General features: G+C 45.5%; 1 protein-coding gene across 5 annotated transcripts in view; it reads right to left on the bottom strand.

Annotated features, from left to right (window-relative positions):
* Positions 1-26,676, bottom strand: part of KLF12 (KLF transcription factor 12) — a 341,692-nt gene that overhangs the window by 215,770 nt on the left and 99,246 nt on the right. For all 5 annotated transcript variants that reach the window (XM_054013293.1, XM_054013310.1, XM_054013302.1 and 2 more), the window contains exon 2: positions 19,251-19,314. Coding sequence is in view for 4 of the 5 variants with exons in the window: in XM_054013310.1 (XP_053869285.1) it covers positions 19,251-19,271 (21 nt within the window). In the remaining variant the exon portion in view is untranslated. The remainder of the gene's footprint in view (positions 1-19,250; positions 19,315-26,676) is intronic.

Raw genomic sequence — 26,676 nt, 5'->3', positions numbered from 1 at the left:
TCGAATTAGGGTAGGTGTGGATGGAAATCGATGCTAATAGCTCCAGGAGCTATCCCACAGTGCACCACTCTGACGCTCTGGACAGCAGTCCGAGCTCGGATGCTCTGACCAGCCACACAGGAAAAGCCCCGGGAAAATTTGAATTCCTTTTCCTGTCTGGGCAGTTTGAATCTTATTTCCTGTTTGGACATCGTAGCGAGCTCAGCAGCACTGGCAATGATGCAGAGCTCTCCAGCAGAGATGACCATGCAATCTCAGAATAGAAAGAGGGCCCCAGCATGGACTGATCGGGAAGTCTTGGATCTCATCCCTGTGTGGGGGCGATGAGTCCGTGCTTTCAGAGCTGCGATCGAAAAGACGGAATGCAAAGATCTACGAGAAGATCTCAAAAGCCATGACAGAGAGAGGATACAACCGGGATGCAACGCAGTGCCGCGTGAAAATCAAGGAGCTGAGACAAGGGTACCAGAAGACCAAAGAGGCAAACGGACGGTCCGGATCCCAGCCCCAGACATGCCGTTTCTACGAGGCACTGCATTCCATCCTAGGTGCGGCCGCCACCACTACCCCACCACTGACCGTGGACTCTGAGGATGGGATATTGTCGAAGCCCGCTTCCTTGGAGATGTTAGCGGACAGGGAAGATGAGGAAGGAGATGAGGAGGACGAGGCAGTCGACAGCGCTTACAACGCTGATTTCCCAGACAGCCAGGATCTCTTCATCATCCTCACCGAGATCCCCTACCAACCGTCCCCAGGCGTTAACCCGGACCCAGAATCGGGAAGGATCAGTCGGTAAGTGTATAAACATGTCAAGATTTATTTTGAACAGAACATTAATATTAACAGTGGGTTTTTCATGATTACTTTGCCCTAGGCGCTTAAAGTTTTAGTCTTTGGCAGTGCAACTACTGCCAAAAAATCTAACAATGTCCAGTTTATCATGATTGGTTTACCCTAGGCGCTCTACTGTTTAGTCCTTGCCAGTGCAGCTACAGTAAAATTTGGTCTATATGTCCGGGGATAGAGCTGAAATCCTCATGGGACATCTCCATGAAGCTCTCCTGGAGGTAATTGGAAAGCCTTTGCATGAGGTTCCTTGGGAGAGCGGCCTTGTTGTGTCCTCCGTAGTAGGAAACGTTCCCGCGCCAGGCTAGCAGCAAGTACTCCAGGATCATTGCCTTGCAGAGCATGACGGCATATGGCCCTGGTCTTTGCAGGCTTTCACAAAGTATGCGTTCTTTGTCGCTCTCTGAAATCCTCATCAGAGTGATGTCGCTCATGGTGACCTGCTTTGAATTAGGGGAATGTTAGTATTGGGACTGCTTGCCTGTTCCTTTACAGAACTGTAACCGGCGGTTTACAGCCATGCGGTGGAGGCGGGAGAGCGGCAGCATACAGGGATCTTTCCCAGGGACAGCCGCAAGGTGGTGGGACAGGGGCAGAGTTCATGCTTGCCGGATTGCTGGCAGCAGGAACTGGCCAACGCTAGGAGCATTGCTTTGAACGTGAAAGTAGGGCAGTGCTATTATTAAAGTTTTAAGCTGCCACAAGTCTACGACTTACCATGTCAGCCTGCTACCAAAATTCCACTGTCTGGCCGCGCTTGTCTGATCTGCACTGCAAGACCCCAGACACTGAATGCAAAGGCCAAAAATTCGACCTTGTCCTGAGTGCGCATGTGATAGGTGCTGTGCATGGTCTTGTTCACAGAGAAAGACTATGTTCTTTGTTCACCAAAAAATGTATCTTTCTGAGGAATTCACTCCCTTTTTCCCATCCCACAGCTGTGACTGTCTCACGACCTACCCTGGCATCACACTCCCAGAGGCTGGCGCAGGTTAGGCGTAGAAAGAAAAGGACACGGGACGACATGTTCTCAGAACTTATGGGCTGCTCCAGAGCCGAGGCAACTCAGCAGACCCAGTGGAGGGAGAACATGTCGCAATACCAGCGAGCACACAGCGAACGGGAGGAGAGGTGGCGGCATGAAGACCAGCAGGCGACTCAAACGCTGCTTGGACTAATGAGGGAGCAAACGGACATGCTCTGGCGCCTTGTGGATGTTCTGCAGGACCGGAGGCAGGAGGACAGAGACCCGCTGCAGTCTATCTGTAACCACCCTCCCCCGCCACAAAGTCCCATACCCCCCTCACCCAAAGTACCAAGAAGGAGGGGCGGCAGAGTCCGTGAAAACTGTCACTCCACCCCTGCAGACTGCTCAAGTACCAGAAGGCTGTCATTCCCCAAAATTTGATAAGTCCTTTCCTTCCCGCCTCACCCAAGCCCCCATCCCAGTTTCATCCCCTAACTGTGTAGTTGCTAATAAAAAATACATTTCTGTTAATTACTGTTTCCATCATGTTTTTTTAGAGGACAGTCTGTTTGAAGGGGGGGAAGGGGGTTGGTAATTGGACAGGACAGTCACCTTTACTAGGGTACAGACACGGGGGCAGGTTCAGCAGCAGGTCAAACACACAGTGCAGTCACTAGGCACCCTGGTCAGTCTGGGAGGTGGTTTTCATTTGGGGGGGGGGCTATGTGACTTTGTGGTGGGGGAGGGCAGTTAGAGATCTTATGCAGCGGTCCTTATCCTGGATCACAGAGCCATGCAGCAGGGGATCTGTAACCATCCTCCCCCTGCCAGAAAGTCACATAGCCCCCACACACAGAGTCCCGAACAGGAGGAGTGGCAGGCTCCGTTGAAACAACCAGTCCACCAGTGCGGACCACTCTAGAAGCAGGAGCATGTCATTCCTCGAGTTTAGAAGCATCCTTTGCATCACTACACTACACCCGCTCCCCACCACAGTCTGCGCCTCAGTTTCAACACTTTGCCGCGAAAACAGTAATAAAGAAAATGGTGTTCATTAACAAATTTCCAGTGATTTTATTTTTAAACGTGTGTTGGAAGGGGGGGGGAAGGGGGTGAACGGGGTATGAAACTGGAGAGGATAGTGAACATTCACTGGGTAAAGAAACGGGGGCAGGTTCAGCTTCTCTGTAAACAAACGTAATAGTCACAGGTTACCCTGCTCACTCAGGAACCTAGCTTTCAAAGCCTCCCGGATGCACAGCGCGTCCCGCTGGGCTCTTCTAATCGCACGGCTGTCTGGCTGGGCATAATCAGCAGCCAGGCTATTCGCCTCAACCTCCCACCCCGCCATAAATGTCTCCCCCTTGCTCTCACAGAGATTGTGGAGCACACAGCAAGCTGCAATAACAATGGGGATATTGGTTTCGCTGAGATCAGAGCGAGTCAGTAAGCTTCTCCATCTCCCCTTGAGACGTCCAAAAGCACACTCCACCACCATTCTGCACTTGCTCAGATGGTAGTTGAAGAGTTCTTTTTCACTGTCCAGGGCGCCTGTATAGGGCTTCATGAGCCAGGGCATTAGCGGGTAGGCTGGGTCCCTGAGGATCACTATAGGCATCTCCACATCCCCAACAGTTATTTTCTGGTCCGGGAAGTAAATACCTTCCTACAGCCATCTAAACAGACCAGAGTTCCTGAAAACACGAGCGTCATGAACCTTGCCTGGCCATCCGACATTGATGTTTGTAAAACGTCCCCTATAGTCCACCAGAGCTTGCAATACCATTGAAAAGTAGCCCTTTCAGTTAATGTACTGGCTGGCCTGGTGGTCCGGTCCCAGGATAGGGATGTGAGTTCCATCTATAGCCCCACCGCAGTTTGGAAATCCCATCGCGGCGAAGCCATCTATGATGACCTCCACGTTTCCCAGGGTCACTACCTTTGACAGCAGTACCTCAACGATTGCGTTGGCTCCTTGCATCACAACAACCCCCACGGTAGATTTGCCCACGCCAAAGTGGTTCGCAACTGACCGGTAGCTGTCTGGCGTTGCAAGCTTCCAGAGGGCTATGGCCACTCGCTTCTGGACAGTCAGGGCTGCTCGCATCCGGGTGTCATTGCGCTTCAGGGCAGGGGACAGCAACTCACAAAGTTCCATGAAAGTTCCCTTCCGCATGCGAAAGTTTCGCAGCCACTGTGATTCATCCCAGACCTGCAGCACTATGCAGTCCCACCAGTCCGTGCTTGTTTCCCGTGCCCAGAATCGCCATTCCACAGCATCAACATGACCCATTGCCACCATGATGTCCACGGCGTGGGGTCCAGTGCTTTGTGACAGGTCTGTGCCACTCTCAGACTTCATGTCCTCACCGCGCTGCCGTAGCCTCCTCGCCCGATTTCTCAGCATCTGCCTCTGGAAAAGGTGGATGATAAGGTGCGAGGTGTTGACAACGGCCATAACTGCAGCGATGGTCGCAGCGGGCTCCATGCTCACAGTGCTGTGGCGTCCGCGCTGTCACTCACCAGAAAAGTGTGTGAACTGATTGTCCGCCGGCGCTTTCAGGGAGGGAGGGCGGGAGTGACGGTTGGATGACGATGGTTACCCAAAACCACCCTCGACACATTTTTTTCCCCAGCAGGCATTGGGGGCTCAACCCAGAATTCCAATGGGCAGCGGGGACTGCGGGAACTGTGGGATAGCTGCCCACAGTGCACCGCTTCCAATGTCGACACTTGCCCCGTTAATGTGGACTCACACAGTCGAATTACTGTCCTTAGTGTGGAAACACACGTTCGACTTTGTAATATCGATTCCACATATTCGATTTAAGTAAAATCGAACTACTCTCATAGTGTAGACATACCCACAGTGTGGATGTACCCATAGGTGTCAAGACCACCACATCTGCTCCTGGGGTGCATGCTACTTACCCACAGAACTACTAGTAAATATTTCATTTTTACTTTGTAAAAGTCACACTACAGTAACTCCTTGCTTAATGTTGTAGTTATGTTCCTGAAAAATGCGACTTTAAGGGAAACAATGTTAAGCGAATCCAATTTCTCCATAAGAATTAATGTAAATGGGGGGGGGTTAGGTTCCAGGGAAATTTTTTTTCACCAGACAATAGACTATATTATATATATACACACACAGTATAAGTTTTAAACAAACAATTTAATACTGTACACAGCAATCATGATTGTGAAGCTTTGTTGTGGTGGTGGAGTCAGAGGGTGGAAGAGGGTGGGATATTTCCCAGGGAATGCCTTAGTGTTAAATGATGAACAAGCCCTCAGCTGAGCCCTCAAGGGTTAACACATTGTTGTTAATGTAGCCTCACACTACAAGGCAGCACAAATGGAAGGAGCGGAGACAGCATGGCAGACAGACAGAGACACAGACCCTGTGGGTGAGAGAAAGAGAGATGCGCACTGCCCCTTTAAGTACGCTGACCGCACTCTAAGTACATTGCCTTTTTAAGTAGACAGCAGCTGCTGCTAGCAAGCTCTCTCCATCCTGAGCCCTGTCATGTCCCCCCCCCGCTCTATGGAGATGGGGTAAGCGGGGGGCAGGAGCAGGGGGGAGGGGGATACCCTGATATTAGCCTCCCTCATTCCCCCCCCCCCCGAACAGCAAGCAGGAGGCTCCTGGGAGCAGCTCCAAGGCAGAGGGCAGGAGCAGCACATGGCAGCGGGGGGTGGGACAGCTGAACTGCCGGCATTTGCTAGCCTCCTGGGCGGCTGCTGCACAGAGAACTTAGGGGAGCGGGGAGCTGATAGGGGGGCTGCTGGTCTACCCTGGTTCCAATCCCCCACCAGCTAGCTGCAACGGGCTGCTCTTTCTGCAAGCAGTGGACAAAGCAGGCAGCTACCAAACAATGTTATAAGGGAGCATTGCACAACTTTAAACGAGCATGTTCTCTAATTGATCAGCAACATAACAATGAAACAATGTTAACCAGGATGACTTTAAGTGAGGAGTTACTGTATTAACACTGAGATATACGCCATTTTTCAACTTCTGAGAGCTTTACAAGCATCAACTAATTAAGTCAGAAACCACTGAAAGATCAAGCTGAAACAAAGAAAAGGTTTGGCTTCTTGTGCATTAATAGCCAAGATTATGAATACGCTCTGTTTATTACTTTTTTCATATCAAATGATAATCTTTGCTTTTTGCAGAGTTCACATAATTATGGCCATACATTCATTTACACACTGCAATAAAATAAACTGTCATGCCGTCTCACACTTCTATATCTCATCCATTATGTAAATCTCTAAACAGTAGTTCAGCAAACACCAGCTCAGTTTCACTGAAACTATTACAGTCAATAAAATTACTCACACATCTAAATTAATTTTCATTTTAGTAGAACCAGTGCAGTCTTCCGATTTCCTAATCTCAAGAGGGACATTTTCTATGTAATCTACTCTTTAAAAAGCACTCCTCCAAACCCATGTAGTCTTAAGTGTTGTAGAGTCTAGTACAGGAAACATATTGTATTTGGGGTTAGTGTCTTCCTTCTAAAAATGGAAAAATGAGCAGGCAGATAAAAAATAATGGCAATTATTTGTTGATACAATAATTTTTAAACCAATTATTATTTTTGAGTGTAAGGTTTGGCAATACTAATACTGCAAAATATATATAAATTTATACTCCATGAAGATCTCCACTGCATTTTTACATGTAAAGTTTGAGTGTTAAAGCTTTTGTTTACATCAGGGGTCGGCAACGTTTGGCATGCGGCTTGCCAGGGTAAGCACCCTGGTGGGCTGGGCCAGTTTATGTACCTGCTGACGAGTCAGGTTCGGCCGATCGCGGGCCCACTGGCCGCGGTTCGCTGTCCCGGGCTAATGGAGGCGGTGGGAAGCCGCGGCCAGCACATCCCTCGCCCACGCCTCTTCCCGTTGCCCCTACTGGCCCGGGACACCGAACCGCGGCCAGTGGGGGCCGCAATCGGCCGAACCTGCTGCATCAGCAGGTACATAAACTGGCCCAGCCCGCCAGGGTGCTTACCCTGGCGAGCCGTGTGCCAAACGTTGCCGACCCCTGGTTTACATTCTAGTAATGCCTAGATGTCCATCACAGCTGACTGCAGCAATGAGGGTTGCAATGGCCTAGCATCAAACTGAACTGAAACAAACAACTGGCAGATCAACAATATAAGGCAACAGCCTCTCAGAAAAGAACGTGCCCTTTCACGTGTAAGAAACTTCAGGGCGGGAACCTGGGACCATGGGCCACTGACACCTCCGCATTGCCATAAGAGGCTTAGATTAGGAGTTGATGGGAGGACCCTGTGAGGCTGGGCTTGGCAGGAAGTACCACCCAGCATGACCTGAGTGGTGGCCCCTCAGAGTCCACTGATTGTACGGTAGTAGTACTTAAACCAGGAAGCCAGGAAGGGGAGCTCTCTGAGCAACAGACTACATGCCGGTCTCTGCTCCAGACCCTACTTGTGATTGATTCCAGCTTCCAACCCTGGGCTTTGTCCTTGACTTCACTATTCAATTGCTGTCTGTAACCTGACACCCAACCCTGATCTCCTGATCCTGCCTGCCTCCTGACTCTCAGTTTGCCCATTGGCCTGTCTTGGACCCTGACCTCCTGATACCTGACTCGGCCTGATTCTCATCTTCTGTTCCAAACACTAGGTCTGACTGCCCATATCCCGGTCGTGACAATTTGCTCTGACCACCTTTCCCCTCCTTCCCCCTGCAATCTATCCCACTCCTCCCACAGATAATGGCAGGAGTGGGCCGCAGCTCCCTGAGGGCCCAGGAGCCACAGGACCAAGTCACCTATGTGCAGGTCAAGAATCTCGCTCTACAGACCCACGGTACACAGTGTGCGCTCGAGGCACAGATCCTGTGTGAGCAACTAGTCCAGGGGTCGGCAACCTTCAACACACGGCCCATCAGAGTAATGCGCTGGTGGGCCACAAGACATTTTGTTACATTCGCCGTTCCCGGTCAATGGGAGCTGCAGAAAGCAAGCCTTTGAGATCATCTTTGATTACCTGCATTGCATCTGCTCTGCAAAGGCTGCCATCTGGAAGCTTTGCCAGAGACAAGGGCCAGCCACCTCCTACACCACCCATTTCTGATGGAATGAGGCAGCCCAACTTTACCAATTCTGGTGCGGGCTCAATAACAAGGTAAAAAGCAAGCTAGCCCACATCGAAAACCCCACCCACCTAGATGACTTTATTGACCTCACCCTGCGCATTGACTTTTGGCTGCATGGATGGATGGAAGAAAGGAGGGGTGACCAACACTCCCACGCCCATCCTCCATACCAACAGCCATGCAGATCAACATGGATTGCAGACCTCTGACCACAGAGAAAAGAAAGAGTCAACAACAACTGAACCCATGTTTTTACTGGGTAGGACCTGGACACACCTTTGCCTCCTACCCAGCTCAGAAGAACATGGGAAATAAACCAGACCAGATCCAGTAAAGGGGGTACATCCTGGGCACCACCAAAGTGCGATGTTCCAGAACTACTCCCATCCCCACCCCAAGTAGAACCCGACCTAGGAAACATGGTGTTTTTCCGCATTTCCAGTTGCTACTGCAGTTGTAGGTCTTGGGGCAGGCACAGCAGATCCCCCAACTAGCAATGAGAGACTCTGGGGCTCTGCAGTAGCCAAAACTCTCCAAATCCCTTTCCAGACGAAACCCACACTGTTGAGATGGAGATAAATAAATAATAATGGAGATATCCTATCTCCTAGAACTGGAAGGGACCTTGAAAGGTCATCGAGTCCAGCCCCCTGCCTTCACTAGCAGGACCAAGTACTGTTTTTGCCCCAGATCCTTAAGTGGCCCCCTCAAGGATTGAACTCACAACCCTGGGTTTAGCAGGCCAATGCTCAAACCACTGAGCTATCCCTCCCCCAATTGATTGATGGCTCACCTTTATCGTCAGGACCGGTGACTCAAGAGACCATCCCCTTAGAGGCTGTAATGGAAAGGAACCGAAAAACAATACACTTCAATGTAATTTGCTCCCCATTCTTCCTGATAATTCTTGGCATACCTCAGTTAGAGCGTCATGATCCGTGTATCTCCTTGTGGCAGAGGAGCATTAGCTTATCCTGCCAGTACTGCCAGAAAGCATGTCTCCACTGAAGCAACCAATCCACAGTGTACCAGGGGGCCCAGGATGAGAGGAGACCCTCAGAAGTGGAAATATGGGCACCGGGGGCTAGCCAGAAAGGAGTGGCTCCAGGCCAGAATCTCAGCCTTCCCTGACAAGTACCACAACTAACTGGATGTGTTCAAAAAGAAAAATGCAGACTCATTACCCTCACACCAGATTACAACTGCCCAATAGATCTACAGCTCAGGACAAAGATGCCCTATGGATGGATATACTCTATATCTGAACCAGAGCTGGAGGTGCTACGTGGATATATCCAGGAAAAGCTTGCCAAGGGCTTCATTCAGTAATCTATCTGTCCAACAGGGACACCAATCCTCTTTGTGAAGAAGAATGGGTCACTATGCCTCTACATAGACCAGGGGTCAGCAACGTTCGGCACGTGGCTCACCAGGGTAAGCACCCTAGCGGGCTGGGCCAGTTTATTTACCTGCTGACGCAGCAGGTTCGGGCGATCACGGCCCCCACTCGCCGCAGTTCGCCGACCCGGGCCAATGGGGGCGGCGGGAAGCGGCGCGGGCCGAGGGATGTGCTGGACGCGGCTTCCCGTGGCCCCCATTGGCCCGGGATGGCAAACCACGGCGAGTGGGGGCCGCGATCGGCCGAACCTGCCGTGTCAGCAGGTAAATAAACTGGCCCGGCCTGCTAGGGTGCTTACCCTGGCGAGCCGCATGCCGAACGTTGCCGACCCCTGACATAGACTATTGCACATTGAACCAAGTGACTATTTGTAACCCGTACCCTTTGCCCTTATTTCAGAATTGCTGGACCACCTGAGGACTTCCAGGATCTTCATGAAACTAGATCTTTGGGAGGCATACAATCTAGTGCACATAAATCCTGTGGATGAATGGAAAACCGCTTTTCGTACTGATATTGGTACGACAAATACTTGGTGATGCCATTTGGTGTAACCAATGCCCCTGCAACATTTCAACATTTCGTAAATGATGTCTTCAGGGATACCCTGGACCAGTACATGATTATCTACCTCAACGACAAACTAGTATTTTCCAAGAATGCAGAGCAGCACTACCACCATGTCTGATCAGTCCTGGAAAGACTACAGAAGCATGGGTTGTACATCAGATTGGAAAAGTAAACCTTGAACTAGGCCGCCATTGAATTTTTGGGGTACAACATCTTCCCAGAGGGAATCCACAAGGATCCGCAGAAGGTGGAAGCAAGTGCACAGCACCTTGAACCCTCCGGGAATTTCAATACTTCCTGGGCTTTGCAAATTTTTATAGGAGATTCATTGCAAACTTCTCCTAATTAATAACTCCCCTGACTTCACTCCTCTGCAAAGCCATGCTATTCGGTTGGTTGCCCAAGCCCAACTTGCTTTTGACCAGAAAAGGCCTACTTCACTATGGCCCTGATTCTGACACACCCTAACACGACTCGTCCATCTATAGTGGAAGCAGATGCATCCAATGTGGCCCTAGGGGCAGTACTCTTGCAGCGATTCATACCCCAATCAGTTCTGCACCCTTCTAGAAAGCTTGTCCCTGCCAAGATAAGCTATGAACTACTGAATAGAGAGCTGCTCACCATAAAAACTGCATTTGAAGAATGGCATCACCACCTTGAGGGAGCTCGTCACCCCTAGTATAGGTCTTCACCAACCATAAGAAACTCAGGTACCTCCACAAGGCCCAGGAGTTGAACCAAAGGCAGTTAAAGTGGGTCATGTTCTTTTCTCGGTTCAAGTTTATGCTATCTACCTCCCAGGAACCAAAGGCAGTTAAAGTGGGTCATGTTCTTTTCTCGGTTCAAGTTTATGCTATCTACCTCCCAGGAAAGCGAAATACTATTTTTTCCTAATCTCCTTCTCAGAAGTAGTTGAACCATTTTAGGTAAAACTTTCTCCAAACACCTCAGTTTGGGGCAGACACCAGCCAGAATGGTTTAAGTTTGGGAAAGTTATAAGAAACTGAAAACAGAGTCTTGGAATGGGAAGTGGCAGTCAACCTTAACTATAGACATCGCTATCTGTGTAGCCTATGATACTAAGAACACACCTATAAACTTTTAAAAACAGTTTAAGCACCAGGGTATTATTAATGAGTGTGCAGGTGTGAAGAGACAGATACTAAAACTTTGTTCATCCAGGACTCATTACCATTAACAATTGTTTTTCATGGAGCAATGACCCTGACAAAAAAAAGCTATATTTATTTTACAGTGACATTTTGTATTTTGGCAGCATATATATTATTAAAAAGTTATCAAATGTTAATCAGTAATCAATATTTTGGTCATTCTGACAATTCTACATTAAATCTAAATTAGTACCTTTTTTTTTGAAAGTTCCTATTGTAAAAAGTGACCATATCTTTTTTTTTTTTCTTTTCTGAAGCTTTCATTCAAAACAATATTCAAGCTCCTGTAGGTTTCCGTGATTCTCAATTCTTCCGCTTCCAAAGTACCTTTTGGTAAATGCAAGTTAAATTTAAGAACTACTACAAAGTCTAAGCACCAAAAATATCACAGGGCCTTTCCCAATTGAAAGGAACTCTTTATAGATGCTGGCCCACATAAATTTTTTGGGCTACTCAGCCAAGAGGCTGCTCCCGATTCTGAAGAAATTCCCCTGGGCAGTTATGTACCTCTCAGATGAACAGCTTTTATTAAGCAGGGGTATTTTTCTCAGCAGGCCAACATTTAACTAGGGAAAAATCAACTTATCTTAGTGCCAATCTCCACCCACTGCCTCCTGAAGTTTTGTCCAGAACGACCACAGATATCTAGTACTGCACAGACACATTTATGAAATAGCCTTTCAACAAATATATTGGATATATTTGTTTCTAAGATGTGACTATTTTGAATACAATAGCTACAACCCTGTTTGGGAGCTCCCCAACAGAAAGAGTCAAATCACATCATTGTAACTCCACCTGGTCTAAAAGAGGTCAGTTCACAAACCAGCTACCAAATAAGACTCCAGGCCTAGGCTTTGATGAACTGTTCTTGTGTGTATCTAAGTATGTATACTTTGGAATCCCGCCCTCGGCCAGCTGCTGAGGAGCACTGAATAAACACACCAAAATAGTTGCAAACAGAATGGAACAGAGCCAAAACCAAGACCCATAAACAAGAAACCATTTAGGCTCTGAAAGCAACTGCAGAGCAGAAACTGAAAAAGTGGTATAGAATACGTTTTATACTGCTGTTAGTCACAAAGACTAATAGGAAGGCTGAAATCTTCCCAGAAAGCATTCATTAATTTTACAATGTCAAGGGGAAACGGAGTCAGTTCAAATGCAATGAAAGTGTGTGAAGCAGAAAGAGTTCATTGAAGACATCTTAAATGTCTTTACAACTTGGAGTACATCATTTTTGGACCCACCCCCAGCAATTTTTCAGCAATCAGGATCAGTTCCAAATCCACCCTGCCCACATCCAACCTGAGCTGGCTCAAAGCTGAATCCAGTGATGATTGAGCACAGAGAAGTGGCACTATTCTGGATGTGCATCTGTCAGAGCATACACTATTCCAGCAGCCCAAAAGAAAGAGGCAGCAGCAGAAGATACAACAGATAACCTACCCTTGACATAGAATAAGAAAGAAAATCTCTACTGCTCTAGTCTTTACTGAGGATCAGATTTGGAAAATTCAGTTCCCCCTCATCCTCATGGATTCCCCTGTATAAAGTATATATCACAAGTTAAAGCCAATGAGCCATATGCCTATGGTTGTGCTCCAGCAGCTATTCAATATCTGATCATGATTGACAAACTGAATGTTAACTGTGCATTATAAATATTTTTAAATAAAGAGCAGCAGTTTTAAAATATCACATTTTTGACCTTTAATGGACTAAACCTAATAAACACTGAGCACCAGGAGTTCATGGTCTCAGTATGCCCTGAATCTGACTGTCATTCAATTTACGTGCTCATTTCTTTAGCTGTTTTATCCTGGATTTTTAAATTCCCAATGAATTATGACAAAGAAAACATCAAACTAGTCTCTTTGCTTTAGCATGATGTAAACTGCAAGGAACACAACTGAAAAAGGATAGTAGATTGATGCCCAGCACTAGAATACACTCCTGAGATTCATATACTTTATCCTTTTTATATTCTAGTCATAGTTATATTCCAATGGATGAAGTTAAAGATGACAGAGTCTATTCAGAGCAGTCACTTCCTTTCTAGGAAAAGTGATTGTGGATGCAGGGAGGTCAGTGTGTGACAGTAATCAAACACCCCATCACACTGGTACTGGAATCCTGGAAAGAGGATGTGCTCTAAATTCAATGAACACACAGTATGAAAATGTGAACCTTATAGGGACATCTCAGCAAAACTCAAATGCATTTTTGACAATTGATCACTGAAAAAAAAATCTTTATCTTATAGTTTCGTTAGTTTTAGAGATTGTGTGTGTTTTGTGGACAACCAGACTTTAAGTGGTCAACTGCGTAATAGAATTGAGTTGGCTTTATATAGTACCTTTCATTACAACTTTTGGAGATACTCAGATTAGGGTTACCATTCGTCCGGATTCCCCCGGACATGTCCGGCTTTTTGAGCTAAAAATAGCGTCCGGGGGGAATTTGTAAATGTCCGGACTTCCGCCCGCCCCCATGCAGAGCGCACGCGGCTAACAGGGCAGCCGGCCGGATGGTGCCACTTGCATGGGGCTCCGACAGCCAGAGAGAGCCCCTCCTCCTCTCCCCTGCAGCAGAAATCACTCCCTCCCTCCCTGCATTCGCAGATCGCCTCCGGCAGTCTGGAGCTCCTCCCCCACTGCTGCCCAGCATGCCGGGACGAGCGGCTCAGGCCATTCCTGAGCAAGCTCACAGAGACATTAGGCGAAGGCCAACAACAAGGAGGCCAGGGGGTCGGAGAAGGGGCAGGGAGGCTTTGGATGGGGCAGTCAAGAGACGGGGGGGTGTCGGGAGTTGGGGGGGGGCTTTTAGGGGGAGGATAAGGTTTTGGGCAGTCAGGGTACAGGTAGGGGGTAGGGTCCTGGGGGGCAGTTGGGGGGGTCTTAGGAGGGGGCAGTTAGGGGACAAGGAACAGGGAGGCTTTGGTAGGGGGTGGGGTCCTGGAGGGCAGTTAGGAGCAGGGGTCCCAGGAGGTGGCAGTCAGGGGACAAGGAGCGGGGGTGGGGGTGGGAGTTCGGGGAGGGGGCTGTCAGGGGGCAGGAGTGAGGAGAGGGATCGGAGCAGTCAAGGGACAGGGAGCAGAGGGGTTTAGATGGGTTGGGAGTTCGGGGGGGGGGCTGTCAGGGGGTGGAGAGTGGTTGGATGGGGCATGGGAGTCCCAGGGGTCTGTCTGGGGGTGGGGGTGTGGATAAGGGTTGGGGCAGTCAGGGTACAGGTAGGGGGTAGGGTCCTAGGGGGCCAGTTAGGATGGGGGGAGGGTCTCAGAAGGGGGCAGTCAGGGGACAAGAGGCAGGGAGGCTTAGGTAGGGGGTGGAGTCCTGGGGGACTGTTAGGGGTAGGGGTAGCAGGAGGGGGCAGTCAGGGGACAAGGAGCGGGGGGAGGGTTGAGGGTTCTGAGGGGGGGAAGTGGGAGGGGCAGGGGCGGGGCTAGTGTAGGATGGGGGCGGGGCTAGGGCGGGGCTCCTCCCGTCCTCTTTTTTGCTTGCTGAAATATGGTAACCCTAACTCAGATACCACAGTGATGGGGATCATATAAGAATTTTGATAGATAAATCTGCACATTAAATATTGTTTGTCACAGGTCATATTGTGCCTATTCATTTTGGTTTGTGTCTTTTCTCCACAAGCTAAAAGTTAAAAAGAATTAAGTTTTAAAACTCTGACGTCCATGTTCAAATCCTTAAGGAGACATCTGTTAAAGAATTATGGAGTATGTTTCTCATGTAGACTTAACCTTGCTGAAGTCATCCTCTTTATAAGGGAAATTAAGAGAGAGATGGAAAATTCCCTTCTCCTATGCAAAAATACAATGGCTATATTCATGAAATAAGTGAGGAAGATTATTTCCCTAAATATTATAACTTCCAGATTACTTATTTGTGACTACACAAAGCTATGTACAATTACTGTTATCTTGAACATTGATTCTCCTAGACAGAAGAAATTCACACTCCTAAGGATTTTTCTTCACTGGGCTTTTAGGAGAGCCAGTCAGACTTCCAGACAGACCAACATAGGGCTAAAGCATACCAATGTAACAAACAAATCCCTGATGATGCAAGAGAAGTTGTCTATGATGCTAATTATATACCAGAATATTAATGTTCCAAAGAGAAGTCATATTTGGTCTTAAGTGACCTTTAAACTGTCTGATGGCTTTCCCTGTAGGGGAAAAAAGAAGCCAAACTAGAGGTTTAAGATGAAATCCGATCCCCATTGATCCCAATGGAGCCAGAATTGCACCTTTAGATTTTAATAGTGGCAGTAAAAGTACCACCTGCCTCTTTGTTGCTTAAATTGTCCAGAACCAATCTTAGCTCCAGAAAGAGAATTTTTACTCCCAGGCACTGAATTTGTCCATACAACAAAGTCTGTGTGAAAACAATTTTATGATTTAGTCATTGCATTTTTCTAATCTGAAAGCAGTTGTTTAGCAGTCTGGTTGTAGAATCCTTCATTTCGCATAGGTTGCCAGACAGAAAACATGCAATAATCATAATTCACTGTCTTCGTCCCTCATCCATATATATCTAGATCAGTTATCAACTTCCCCAAGACTACTGGGAAGTGTAACCTGAATTGTACGAGAGAGAAAAACTATGACTTGGACACACCTAGACATCACCATACTCTGCAGTTCTTCATTTCCTTTGCTAACACTTTGCAGAGAACCAGAAAGAGGACAATAGGAAAAGGAATTGGAGACACCACCAGGAGGATGAAAATGCATCTCTCCCCACTGCACTTTTATCCAAGAAACTTAGGAACATTTCAGTTTTATGACGGTAAATGGCGGCAAGTCATTTCTTGAGTTCACCACAGGAGACTCCTGCACCAAAAGCATAAGGTGGCCCTTCTCCCTCTCAGAATTTTGGCCATAACTTTCTCTGTCTCTGGGATGTGATGAACAATTAGATTTTCTGTCCTGACATCCTAATTCTAATGCCCATCATGATAATCTAATCCAGGGATCGGCAACCTTTGGCACACGGCCCGCCAGGGTAAGTACCCTGGCGGGCCGGGCCAGTTTATTTACCTGCAACGTCCACAGGTTTGGCCAATCGCGGCTCCCACTGGCCGCGGTTCACCGCTCCAGGCCAATTAGGGCTGTGGGAAGCGGCGCAGGCTGAGGGATGTGCTGGCCGCGGCTTCTCACAGCCCCATTGGCTTGGAGTGGCGAACCACGGCCAGAGGGAGCCACGATCGGCCGAACCTGCGGACACGGCAGGTAAACAAACCAGCCCAGCCCACCAGGGTGCTTACCCTGGCGGGCCACATGCCAAAGGTTGCCGATCACTGATCTAGTCTGACCTTGTTCTTCCTTTCTTTGTATGGTAAGAGACACTGCAGCACTGTTGTCTGAAAAGACCTGGCAAAATAGGTGTGTAAGTATCCTGTTTCATCTGTAACACATTGAGAGCTTTCCAGACCAACAGGAACTCCAGCTTGTTTACATATAAATAAAACGGTCTTTGCTAGCTCTCTTGGCAATCAAGAGAGGTTCTCTAGTCTGTCTTTAAGACATCTGTTTGCTGCATTTCAGGAATATATAAGTCTACCAAGAAGTGCAGTTTAATAGCATTAGTTTTTCCCTCCTCTACATCTGAATTAGCCAAGAGATTTTTAACATGCAAACACTGGTTCCCCAGCTGTGTAGGTTTCCTTCCATCCAACAGACACTGGTATCAGAGAAGAGTCATAGAAAAGTCAGGAAGTTGAGCTGAGAGAGATCTCACAAGCCTTTTTAGTTTTCTTTGGATAATAGTGGGAGCACACATCACCTGCTGGCCCAGGTCTGCACAATGCCGAGCATAATGGGACCAAGGAGTACTCAAGAACTAATAATAATCTCTTGAAACATGAAATGTTTAGGATGAGAACCTTAAAATCCACTGTAATTACTAGAAAGTCTCAACAGAGAAGAAATTAGAACAGACTTTTCTGTGCCTACTAAAAACTTCAAGTGGATTATTGCCAAAACATGAAGCTTTTGAGCCATTCTGTAGTTGTTACGATCAAAATACAATCTAAGTAAATATGCAGTGTTGTTAGAGCAGTGTCAGGCACAGGATACTAGAGAGACAAGGTGGATGAGGTAATATCTTTTATTGGAGCAACTTCAGTTGGTGAGAGAGTTGAGCTTTCAAGCTACACAGAACTCTTCAAGTCAGGGACAGGTATTCAGTGTCACAGCTAAATACAAGATGGAACATATAATTTAGCATAAGTACTTAATGGGCATTCTAAGGGCCCATTCAAGGTGAAGTGGCCACTTCACACTCTGTATACCTTTCCCAGACCTGAAGAAGAGTTCTGTGTAGCGCAAAAGCTTGTCTCTCTCACTAACAGAATTTGTGCCAGTAAAAGAACAGATTTAAGAATTTTATTAAAGTGAATGTTTAAAATTAAATATACACAAGTTAAGAGGGAAGGTACTGTACATCTGGGGTCAGGCTTGGGTTATGAGGGATTACAGGTGTCGGTTGCAAGGGTGAAGAGATACATACATATCACATAACCGGCATAGACCCAGATTGGGATGCAAGAGTTTTTCAAGTGTCAGTGGATAAGTGGGCTCGGGTACGCCACCCATGGAATGTATAAGGAGTCCAAGTCAGTATCGGTGTAGCGAATGAGTAAATGGGTAGGGTGCATCCCTTGGTTCGTCAGGGAAGGAAGTGGGTTATTTCCCTGGTCGGTGGTCTCAGTTACTCAGTGTGGTATTGGCGGTGTCCTGTGATGTGTTCCGTATAAATGTCTCTGGACCACCTGATGATGTTGGACACCATAAGCTGTCTCATGAGCCGGACGTAGCGTCAACCAACTCCGCACACTCTCAGAACCGGCTCATTGTGGGGGTCCCACGAGCCCAGGGCTCCCACAATTAGGGCATGTATCTGGACCTCGTAGTCCTGGGCTTTCAGGGTCTCGGCCAGCGGGGTGTACTACGATTCCTTCCGTGCTCGGGCCTCATGGAAGGCTTATTACTCACCCACCTTGTCTATCTAAATAAATTAGCATCCTTATCCGAATGACCTCAGAGAGACTGGTCTTGTTGCCATGGTGAACCACTTTGGGACAATGCATAGAATGAAAACTCTTGTTTTCAACAAGTATTGCACTTCCAGGAAAAACTTAGTTTTGTTTCTGTAATTTGAATGCATGAGAATGAGGAGGAAAGCTTTGCTTAAATCTGTTTTACACCAGTTGACGTTAATCATTAGATCTTTCAAAATGCTCTTCTTAAATGAGTGGCTGCACTCCAAATTATGGTACTGCCAATTGTATTTGCCATTACAATGTATTTACTCCATGCAAACAGGGAAGCAAAGACAGTTTCCTTTAAGCAGCCTTGAAGGGGCATTGGTTAAAGTAGTATCACAGCTGAAGTCTAAGCATTAGTAGCCATTACCTCAGAGGACAGAGACAGATTTCAAAACATACTGAAATTAATCATTTTATAAAGCATGCAAATTAAGGACAGTGAATTACTGAGGACCACCAGTGCCTGTTCCCTTATAACCACGGGAAATAGATGCTGCAGAAACACCCACCCTACTTTTAAAAGATGATACTCCAGAGAAAGATCAAAAAGCACCACATATCTAACTAAGATATCCTATTCTATTCAGTTTCTCATACTGCACTTATCAGTTTGGCATCCATCCAACTCATCATTGCATTCATCCAACAATGCATTAGCTGCATAACTAGCATGTGTAATGGAAGATATCCTCCATTTAATAATTACTTCAACATTGTGCACGTCAAGAAGAAACACCCTGGAATCTCATGCCATTCAACCCATCTGACGTCAATGGAATTGCATGGTACTTAAGCCAGTACAGAATTTATCCCAAAGCATACTTTTCAAATAAAAATTAGCATTCCCATTTGAATACTTTCACTTAATTTTCTGCTTTCTTTTGAAAACTTAGTTTTTTTAAAAGTATCAGAAAGTGTATCATTAAACCCCGTATAAATTATTTGTCAACAGAACCTTGTCCGACAGACAACAGGAACATGAAGTTCAGAACATTAATTACTTCACTTAATGTGCTTTTAAAGAAAATATATATTTCTGATGCTACCAGTAATATTTATAATGCATACTGTTATAAAATTGTCAACAAACTTTTATGGCTTTCCTCTTCATATGAATACTTAGTCATCCATTCGTTCCTCGATCCACTTCAATCCTGAAAAAAAAAAATCAATAATTCTGAATTAATTAGGAAATGAGCACTGAGCAGATGTAACTTCTTCAATGTTTTTCATAGATTCATAGATTCTAGGACTGGAAGGGACCTTGAGAGGTCATCGAGTCCAGTCCCCTGCCCGCATGGCAGGACCAAATACTGTCTAGACCATCCCTGATAGACATTTATCTAACCTACTCTTAAATATCTCCAGAGATGGAGATTCCACAACCTCCCTAGGCAATTTATTCCAGTGTTTAACCATCCTGACAGTTAGGAACTTTTTCCTAATGTCCAACCTAGACCTCCCTTGCTGCAGTTTAAACCCATTGCTTCTGGTTCTATCCTTAGAGGCTAAGGTGAACAAGTTTTCTCCCTCCTCCTTATGACATCCTTTTAAATACCTGAAAACTGCTATCATGTCCCCTCTCAGTCTTCTCTTTTCCAAACTAAACAAACCCAATTCTTTCAGCCTTCCTTCATAGGTCATGTTCTCAAGACCTTTAATCATTCTTGTTGCTCTTCTCTGGACCCTTTCCAATTTCTCCACATCTTTTTTAAAATGCGGTGCCCAGAACTGGACACAATACTCCAGCTGAGGCCTAACCAGAGCAGAGTAGAGCGGAAGAATGACTTCTCGTGTCTTGCTCACAACACACCTATTAATACATCCCAGAATCACGTTTGCTTTTTTTGCAACAGCATCACACTGTTGACTCATATTTAGCTTGTGGTCCACTATAACCCCTAGATCCCTTTCTGCCGTACTCCTTCCTAGATAGTCTCTTCCCATGTTTTATTTTTGTTTTTCAACTTTTATTGCCTACTTTTGCATAAACACAGTGATTTACTCTGTAGTGAAACATGGGAAAAGCACTGTGTTTTTCAATATTTTAAATAAAGCAGGCTGAATATTTCAAATACCAAGTTGTGTCTCGTGCTTTTCAATTAATTGATGTTTTAGTCAATATTTTTCTGTCAATTCAATTTCTGATTAGTTACTTGAGTGTTCAAAATTTGAGCTTCTTTGCATGGACAATAGGTCACATGATATATTTATACTGCATGATTGGATGGAGTAAATCTTTAGCAGATGTCCATTTCAAGTACTTAAAATTTTGATTTCAAAATTTTTTTGCTAGAAATATTCTGCAAGATCTGATTAATATTTGCTGTTTGAGGCAAGTTTCTTGCTAGTAAAACTCATTCACTAGAATATTCACAAAAAGGAAACACAACTAAGTAAGACTGTAGCAGATCTAAAAATCTGAATGAATATTTTTAAAGGTTTGCAGTGTATATGTAGCAAAAAAATGTCATAGTTAAGCATTAAGCCATGGGGGGAAAATTATATGACATAAAAAGAAACAGACAAAATACTTTTATTTTCTTTGCTTCTTCAGATTAGATAGAATATAAAAATCCACTAGATTTTGCAAAGTATATTCTAATTTCTGTAAAGCCTTTAAAAAACCTTAAAAAAAAAAAAGAGGCCAAAACTGTGGCCTTTAATTTCTTGACACTATGCCTTAAACCCTCTTGCCAGAATGCATGCATATAACTGGAATGGACTTTTACTTTCATATGTCCCCTTTAATAAAGTAAGCTGTGTGAATTCAAGACTAACTCTGTTGTCAGAGAGCTAGTATAAATAATCTGTTATAACTTGATTTTTTTTTCAAACTGATGCTGTTTCTCCAATAGTGACAGCGTATATAACCTATTCATTTTTAAGCCATAACCCAGTATTTCATTACTGCTATACATACATTAACATAGCTATCAGGTTTAAACATACTGAACAGCCTTTTACTTTTAAAAGTATATGAGAATCTGGAAAAGATGCAAAGATAGTAAACATTAATGAAACCCACTAATATCCCAGTGATTAAGCACCAAATTTATATAACTTTTTATTAACTTTAAATCCAATTTTTTTTAGAAATAAAATAAACTTAAGTTCCAAATTAACATTAATATGAGTCACAAATGGTTGCAAATTCCCTAGAAACAATGACCTCACTAAATTTAATTAAATTCTGTAGGCTTAGAGTGTTCTAACTACTGTAGAGTATTTGTCCCATCTTTGATGTATCTTGGAGAGTGTCGTTTTTGTTTAATCTCCTTTGGCATTATTTGAATTGCTTCAGAATTTCCATTTCATGAGGCAAATTTTCTTTGGCTTACAACTGAGCCAGTGAGCATTGAGCGATGTCTACTTTTTTTTTTTTTTTTTTTTTTAATTGCACACTGTAGGGAGCAACAGAGGGTCCTGTGGCACCTTTGAGACTAACAGAAGTATTGGGAGCATAAGCTTTCGTGGGTAAGAACCTCATTTCTTCAGATGCAAGGGAAGAAGTGCATCTGAAGAAATGAGGTTCTTACCCACGAAAGCTTATGCTCCCAATACTTCTGTTAGTCTCAAAGGTGCCACAGGACCCTCTGTTGCTTTTTACAGATTCAGACTAACACAGCTACCCCTCTGATACTTGACACTGTAGGGAGATGCCTTTGACTTCCTAGCAGCCCCATTCTGTGCCAACATCCAAATACTGGACACTTGAGCCAGGTTTTCTGTGTCCTAAATGTATACACATGGTATGGTTGTCTAACCTGACTGCGAAAGGACTCAGTCACAAAACTGTTAAATTAAATATTACAGCATTTCAAAGCTTCATAGGGTGTCCCTCAAAAGGAAATCTCCTTTGACCTGTAATTGTTTCCAGTTCTCCATATTTTCTCATCAGTTATTTCTCTACACAAACATCCTACAAGCGCAACTTAGCTTCATGTTACCAGTGAATGCTGGAAGTCCTATTAGCTCACTATGGCTATGGTAATAATGAGAACAGGGATGTGTGTTTCAAAACTGCTTAAGTGTAGCTACCTTACTAATCATAGCTGCATTTGTTTTACATTATTAAATCACGTACAATTCTCCCCTCTCCCCCCCGCCTGGTGAAAAGGTTCCTTCATTAACAATGAATGATTGGTGTTGCCTATATATTTCCCTATGCGTGTTTACTCAATTTACTGAGCACTGAATTAACTGTTAGTTCCCTTTCACCTTTAAAATGCCAGTCTTTTTTCATTCTCTTTGTATGTGAGATTGAAGGCTCATGAAAATTTTCCTGGTTGGCCCAAGTCCTCAACAGACAGTGTAAGCACATCACAAACCCTAGCAATCAGATTTCCCACAATACTGTCCCATGGTTGTGCATAAACCCACACATTTTAAGGATGAGCAGGGAATTAATTCTCCAGGGCATATATTCAGTCCTTGGCCTGTCCAATAAGATTGGTTCCTGTAGCAGGGTGGTTACTCCACTCCTGCCTGGAAAGGCTTAAAACAGCCCTGGCAGAGGGCTGCAGCTCTAAAAGCTGGGCTGATTGGGGAAGTAGCCACAGCTGGGCCACGCCCCAATCATGCCACAGCTGGCCCGTATAAAAAGGCTGGGAGCCAGGAGCTCAGCAGTCTGTCTCTGCACTCTAAGAGAAAAGGGCCTGGCTGCAGGGAGCTAAGACAGAGTATCTGGGTGGAGCAGGGCTGGGGAAAGGCTGAGGAGCTGGGGAGCTCCAGCCTGGATAGCCCCAGGCTGTGGCCCAGTAGGAGGCCAAGGAGGACTGGGGGTTGCAGAGGGCAGCCCAGGGGTAGGCCAAGGCAGCAGATCCAAACTCAACCTTGCCTGTGATGAGTGGCCTATACTGCAGACTGCCTCAGGGAGCGGGGGCTAGTTGGTGACTGGCAGTGGCCTTATTCTGAGGTGAGGTGAGGTGGGGATAGTGGGTGGGGGTTCCCCAGGCAGGGGAGACCCTAAGACTAAGGGGTTGCTGCCGGGGGCAGCACCCCAGACAAAAGGGCACCGGGGTCCGGGAGGGACACGGGGACTGGAGGACAGGTGGACCACTGGCCTGCAGGGGGCGCTCCAACGCTGGAAGAGCTAATTCCCAGAAGAGACCAGCAGGAGGTGCCGCAGGGGTGATTCCGCCCCTCTACAGTGCCAATTAGGATTAGTTGCAATGTGGATACCTACCACCATTTCAATTCACACAAGCCACCATAGAGATATCAAAGGGTAAAAATGTTGATTACTTATGACTTGGGCTGGATTTGAACTGGAAATGAAAAGCTACACATCAAATTGCAATTTCAAAGTGTATATCTACACTGCACACTGAGCCTGGGCTCTCACTCAGGTTTGAGGCCAAACGCCATCTTCCATCTACACACAGATCAGATTGAGTCGGGTTAGCAACCACTCAGGACCTGGCCTGCGGGGTGGGGGGAGGGAAAGAGTCAGAGACCAAGTCCCACTGCACCTCGGGTGCAAGCACTGTCGTATTGCAGTGTGGACACAGCTCAAGTCACAGACCTGGGTCAGAATGTCTGCATAGTGCAGTATGGATGTTTAGCATGGCTGAGACACCCGGGTCTAGCAATTGTAAACCCAGGTTTACAATGGAGTGCATATGCTCAAGCATGGGCTTAGAAACACTGAGTCTACAAGTCCAGGTCCCATAGACCCTGACTTAGTGTGCAGTGTAGACATGCCCCTAGTAATCCTATCATAAAATGGACTGATTTTCAGATGTGCTGAGAACATGCAACTTTCAATAAAAGTACCAACAAAAAAATCGCACCACTTACAAATCCAAAATACATTCCTTCTACCAATTACACTGGTCTACAATTTTTGAGAAGTCGTCTGCTTCAGAAATAAAATGTGCTATTTATTATGTATTTTGATGTGCTGAATTCAAATATGACAATTAAAACAACTGATTGGCTACTGTTTCTAAGATATTTAAGTTTTTACATTTTATGTCTACGTATATTGTGTAGATAGTAGAGTTTTCATCATAAATTGTAAATCTAGGTCTTTTCATGTGTTTATGGTTGCTTTACATGATAATATTTCACCTGTCCTGTTTATGTAACACTTTAAAAATCAGCAAAAGGGTTATATAAATAAAATTTATTATGATGGGAGAAAATGTGGGTCCTGCGACATTGATGGTTCAGGACCAGAAGTTTCATCCTCTTCCTCTTCCTCATCTGACTCAAGTGAGAATGATTCTGGTGCATCAGGAACCAGCAGTCCTTCTCCGTGGGGTACTGGGCGTATAGCTGATGGAATGTTTGGATAATGCACAGTCCACTTTTTCTTCTTCGACACACCTTTCCCAACTGGAGGCACCATGCAGAAGTAACAATTGCTGGTATGATCTGTTGGCTCTCTCCAAATCATTGGCACTGCAAAAGGCATAGATTTCCTTTTCCTGTTCAACCACTGGTGAAGATTTGTTGCACAAGTGTTGCAGCATATGTGTGGGGCCCACCTCTTGTCCTGATCTCCAATTTTGCAGCCAAAATAAAGGTGATAGGCTTTCTTAACCATAGTGGTTATACTGCGCTTTTGTGATGCAAAAGTCACTTCACCACAAACATAGCAGAAGTTATCGGTACTGTTCACACAAGTACGAGGCATCTCTGCTCACTTTGGCTAAACAGAAATGTGTCCCTTTGCAAAATCAAACACTGACAAATAAGAGAGCACGACACTGTATGATTTCTAGAGCTGATATAGGGCAATTTGTTCAGCAGAGTGATGTAAGGTTTGTTATGATTGCATCATCCATGACTTCTAGGAATAACATGATGAATTCATAGCATGTATGACGCAATACCAGCTTCAGATTGCATCATTCATTGTTTTGCCTAAAAAGCAAGTACTGTCCAAACCCAGTCATAGATTTATTCATAGATCCAGTCAAAGATGTATTTTAGTCATTTCTGGTTTAAATTGAGATCCCTTCCCTTTATAACTCACTTATCCTCTGCCATTCCCAAGTCAAGGGTCGTATATACTGACCCAATAGAATATCTTGAAAACTAGAGCTAATCAACAATTTTAAGCATCATTTTCGTTCTCAGTGACCCAGAATTAGTAAAGTTTGACTACATTTATTTCAGAAGCATTTTGGCTGTAGAGCAGTGTTATATTACCACCAAGAAACACTTCCTGGATTTTTTAAGACAATTTATTCTTCCCGGTTTAAATAAGGCTGCTATGAAATACTTGTTTTGTTTTAAGTAGTAAATGGAACGTGATGTGAAAAGTCCAAATAGGAGCACTTACATCCAGTATCATTTTGCAAATATGGTTTTTAGTACCAGCAAAACATCTAAAGCACAAAATAAGAGGATTGGAAACAAGAACAACATATTTGTTTGATCCAAGACCCTTAAATGACCGAGGGCTTTCTGTGTAATCACAAAGCAAAGTCTCTAACAAACATGAAACGTCAGTCTCAGGCCAGGTCTACACTACAAACTTTGCTAATGCAAGTTACATTGGCACAAAGCTGCAGCAGTTAGCATATCACTTGTGCACATGCATCGGCACTGCATGTACTCACTAGGAGTGCTTGTTTCAATGCAGGTAACGCAGTGTGCAACTCGCCACTGTCCAGAGCACTTTTTTGGGGGAAGTTTTGGCAATGCGTGGTGGGGCAGAAACAAGTAGCAAAAGGGGTGACTGGGACTGCAGAGTCAAGTTCCCATCATGCAACTTTCTCCAATGCCATCTCTATCACATAATTTTCGTACTTATTTTGAAAATTCCAGCCACAAAGGACTTGTCATGGTCCACCATCTCTGAGAGAAGCATGGAGACTATTGTCATGAGCATTGCAAGCACAGGACACATGGACCTCCAGTATCTGCAGAGCCACAACAAGAGCCATGGGGAACATGATGATTTTGTGGAGGGCAGATTGATGGTGGCATTTATAGAGCAGCTGCAAATGGTGGAGCACTGCTTCTGGGCCAAAGAAATAAATACTGACTGGTGGGATTGCATCGTAATGGGGTTTGGGATGAAGAGCAGTGGCTGCAGAACTTTCAGATGTGCAAGGCCACATTCATAGATCTGTGTGCTGAGGTTACCCAGCCCTACAGTGCAGAGACACCAGAATGACAGCTGCACTGACAGCGGAGTGGCGATCGCACTCTGGAAACTTGCAATGCCAGATTGGTACCGGTCAGTGGAAAATTGTTTGGGAGTTGGAAAATCCACTGGTAGGGCAACTGTCATGCAAGGGTGCAGGGCCATTAATCATCTCCTGCTATGCAGGACCATGACTCTCAACAATGTGCAGGACACAATGGATGGATTTGCAGCAATGGGGTTCCCGAACTGTGCTGGAGCAATAGATGGCATGCATATCCCTATTCTGGCACCAGACCACTTGCCACATAGTACATCAAACAGAAAGGGCTATTTTTCTATGGTTATGCAAGCGCTGTCAGAACACCAGGAATGTTTCACCAACATCAGCGTTGGCCAGTCAGGGAAAGTG

This window comes from Malaclemys terrapin, chromosome 1 (assembly GCF_027887155.1).
Source record: "Malaclemys terrapin pileata isolate rMalTer1 chromosome 1, rMalTer1.hap1, whole genome shotgun sequence".
Lineage (NCBI taxonomy): Eukaryota > Metazoa > Chordata > Testudines > Emydidae > Malaclemys > Malaclemys terrapin.
This window is presented reverse-complemented; position numbering and strand designations above follow the sequence as displayed.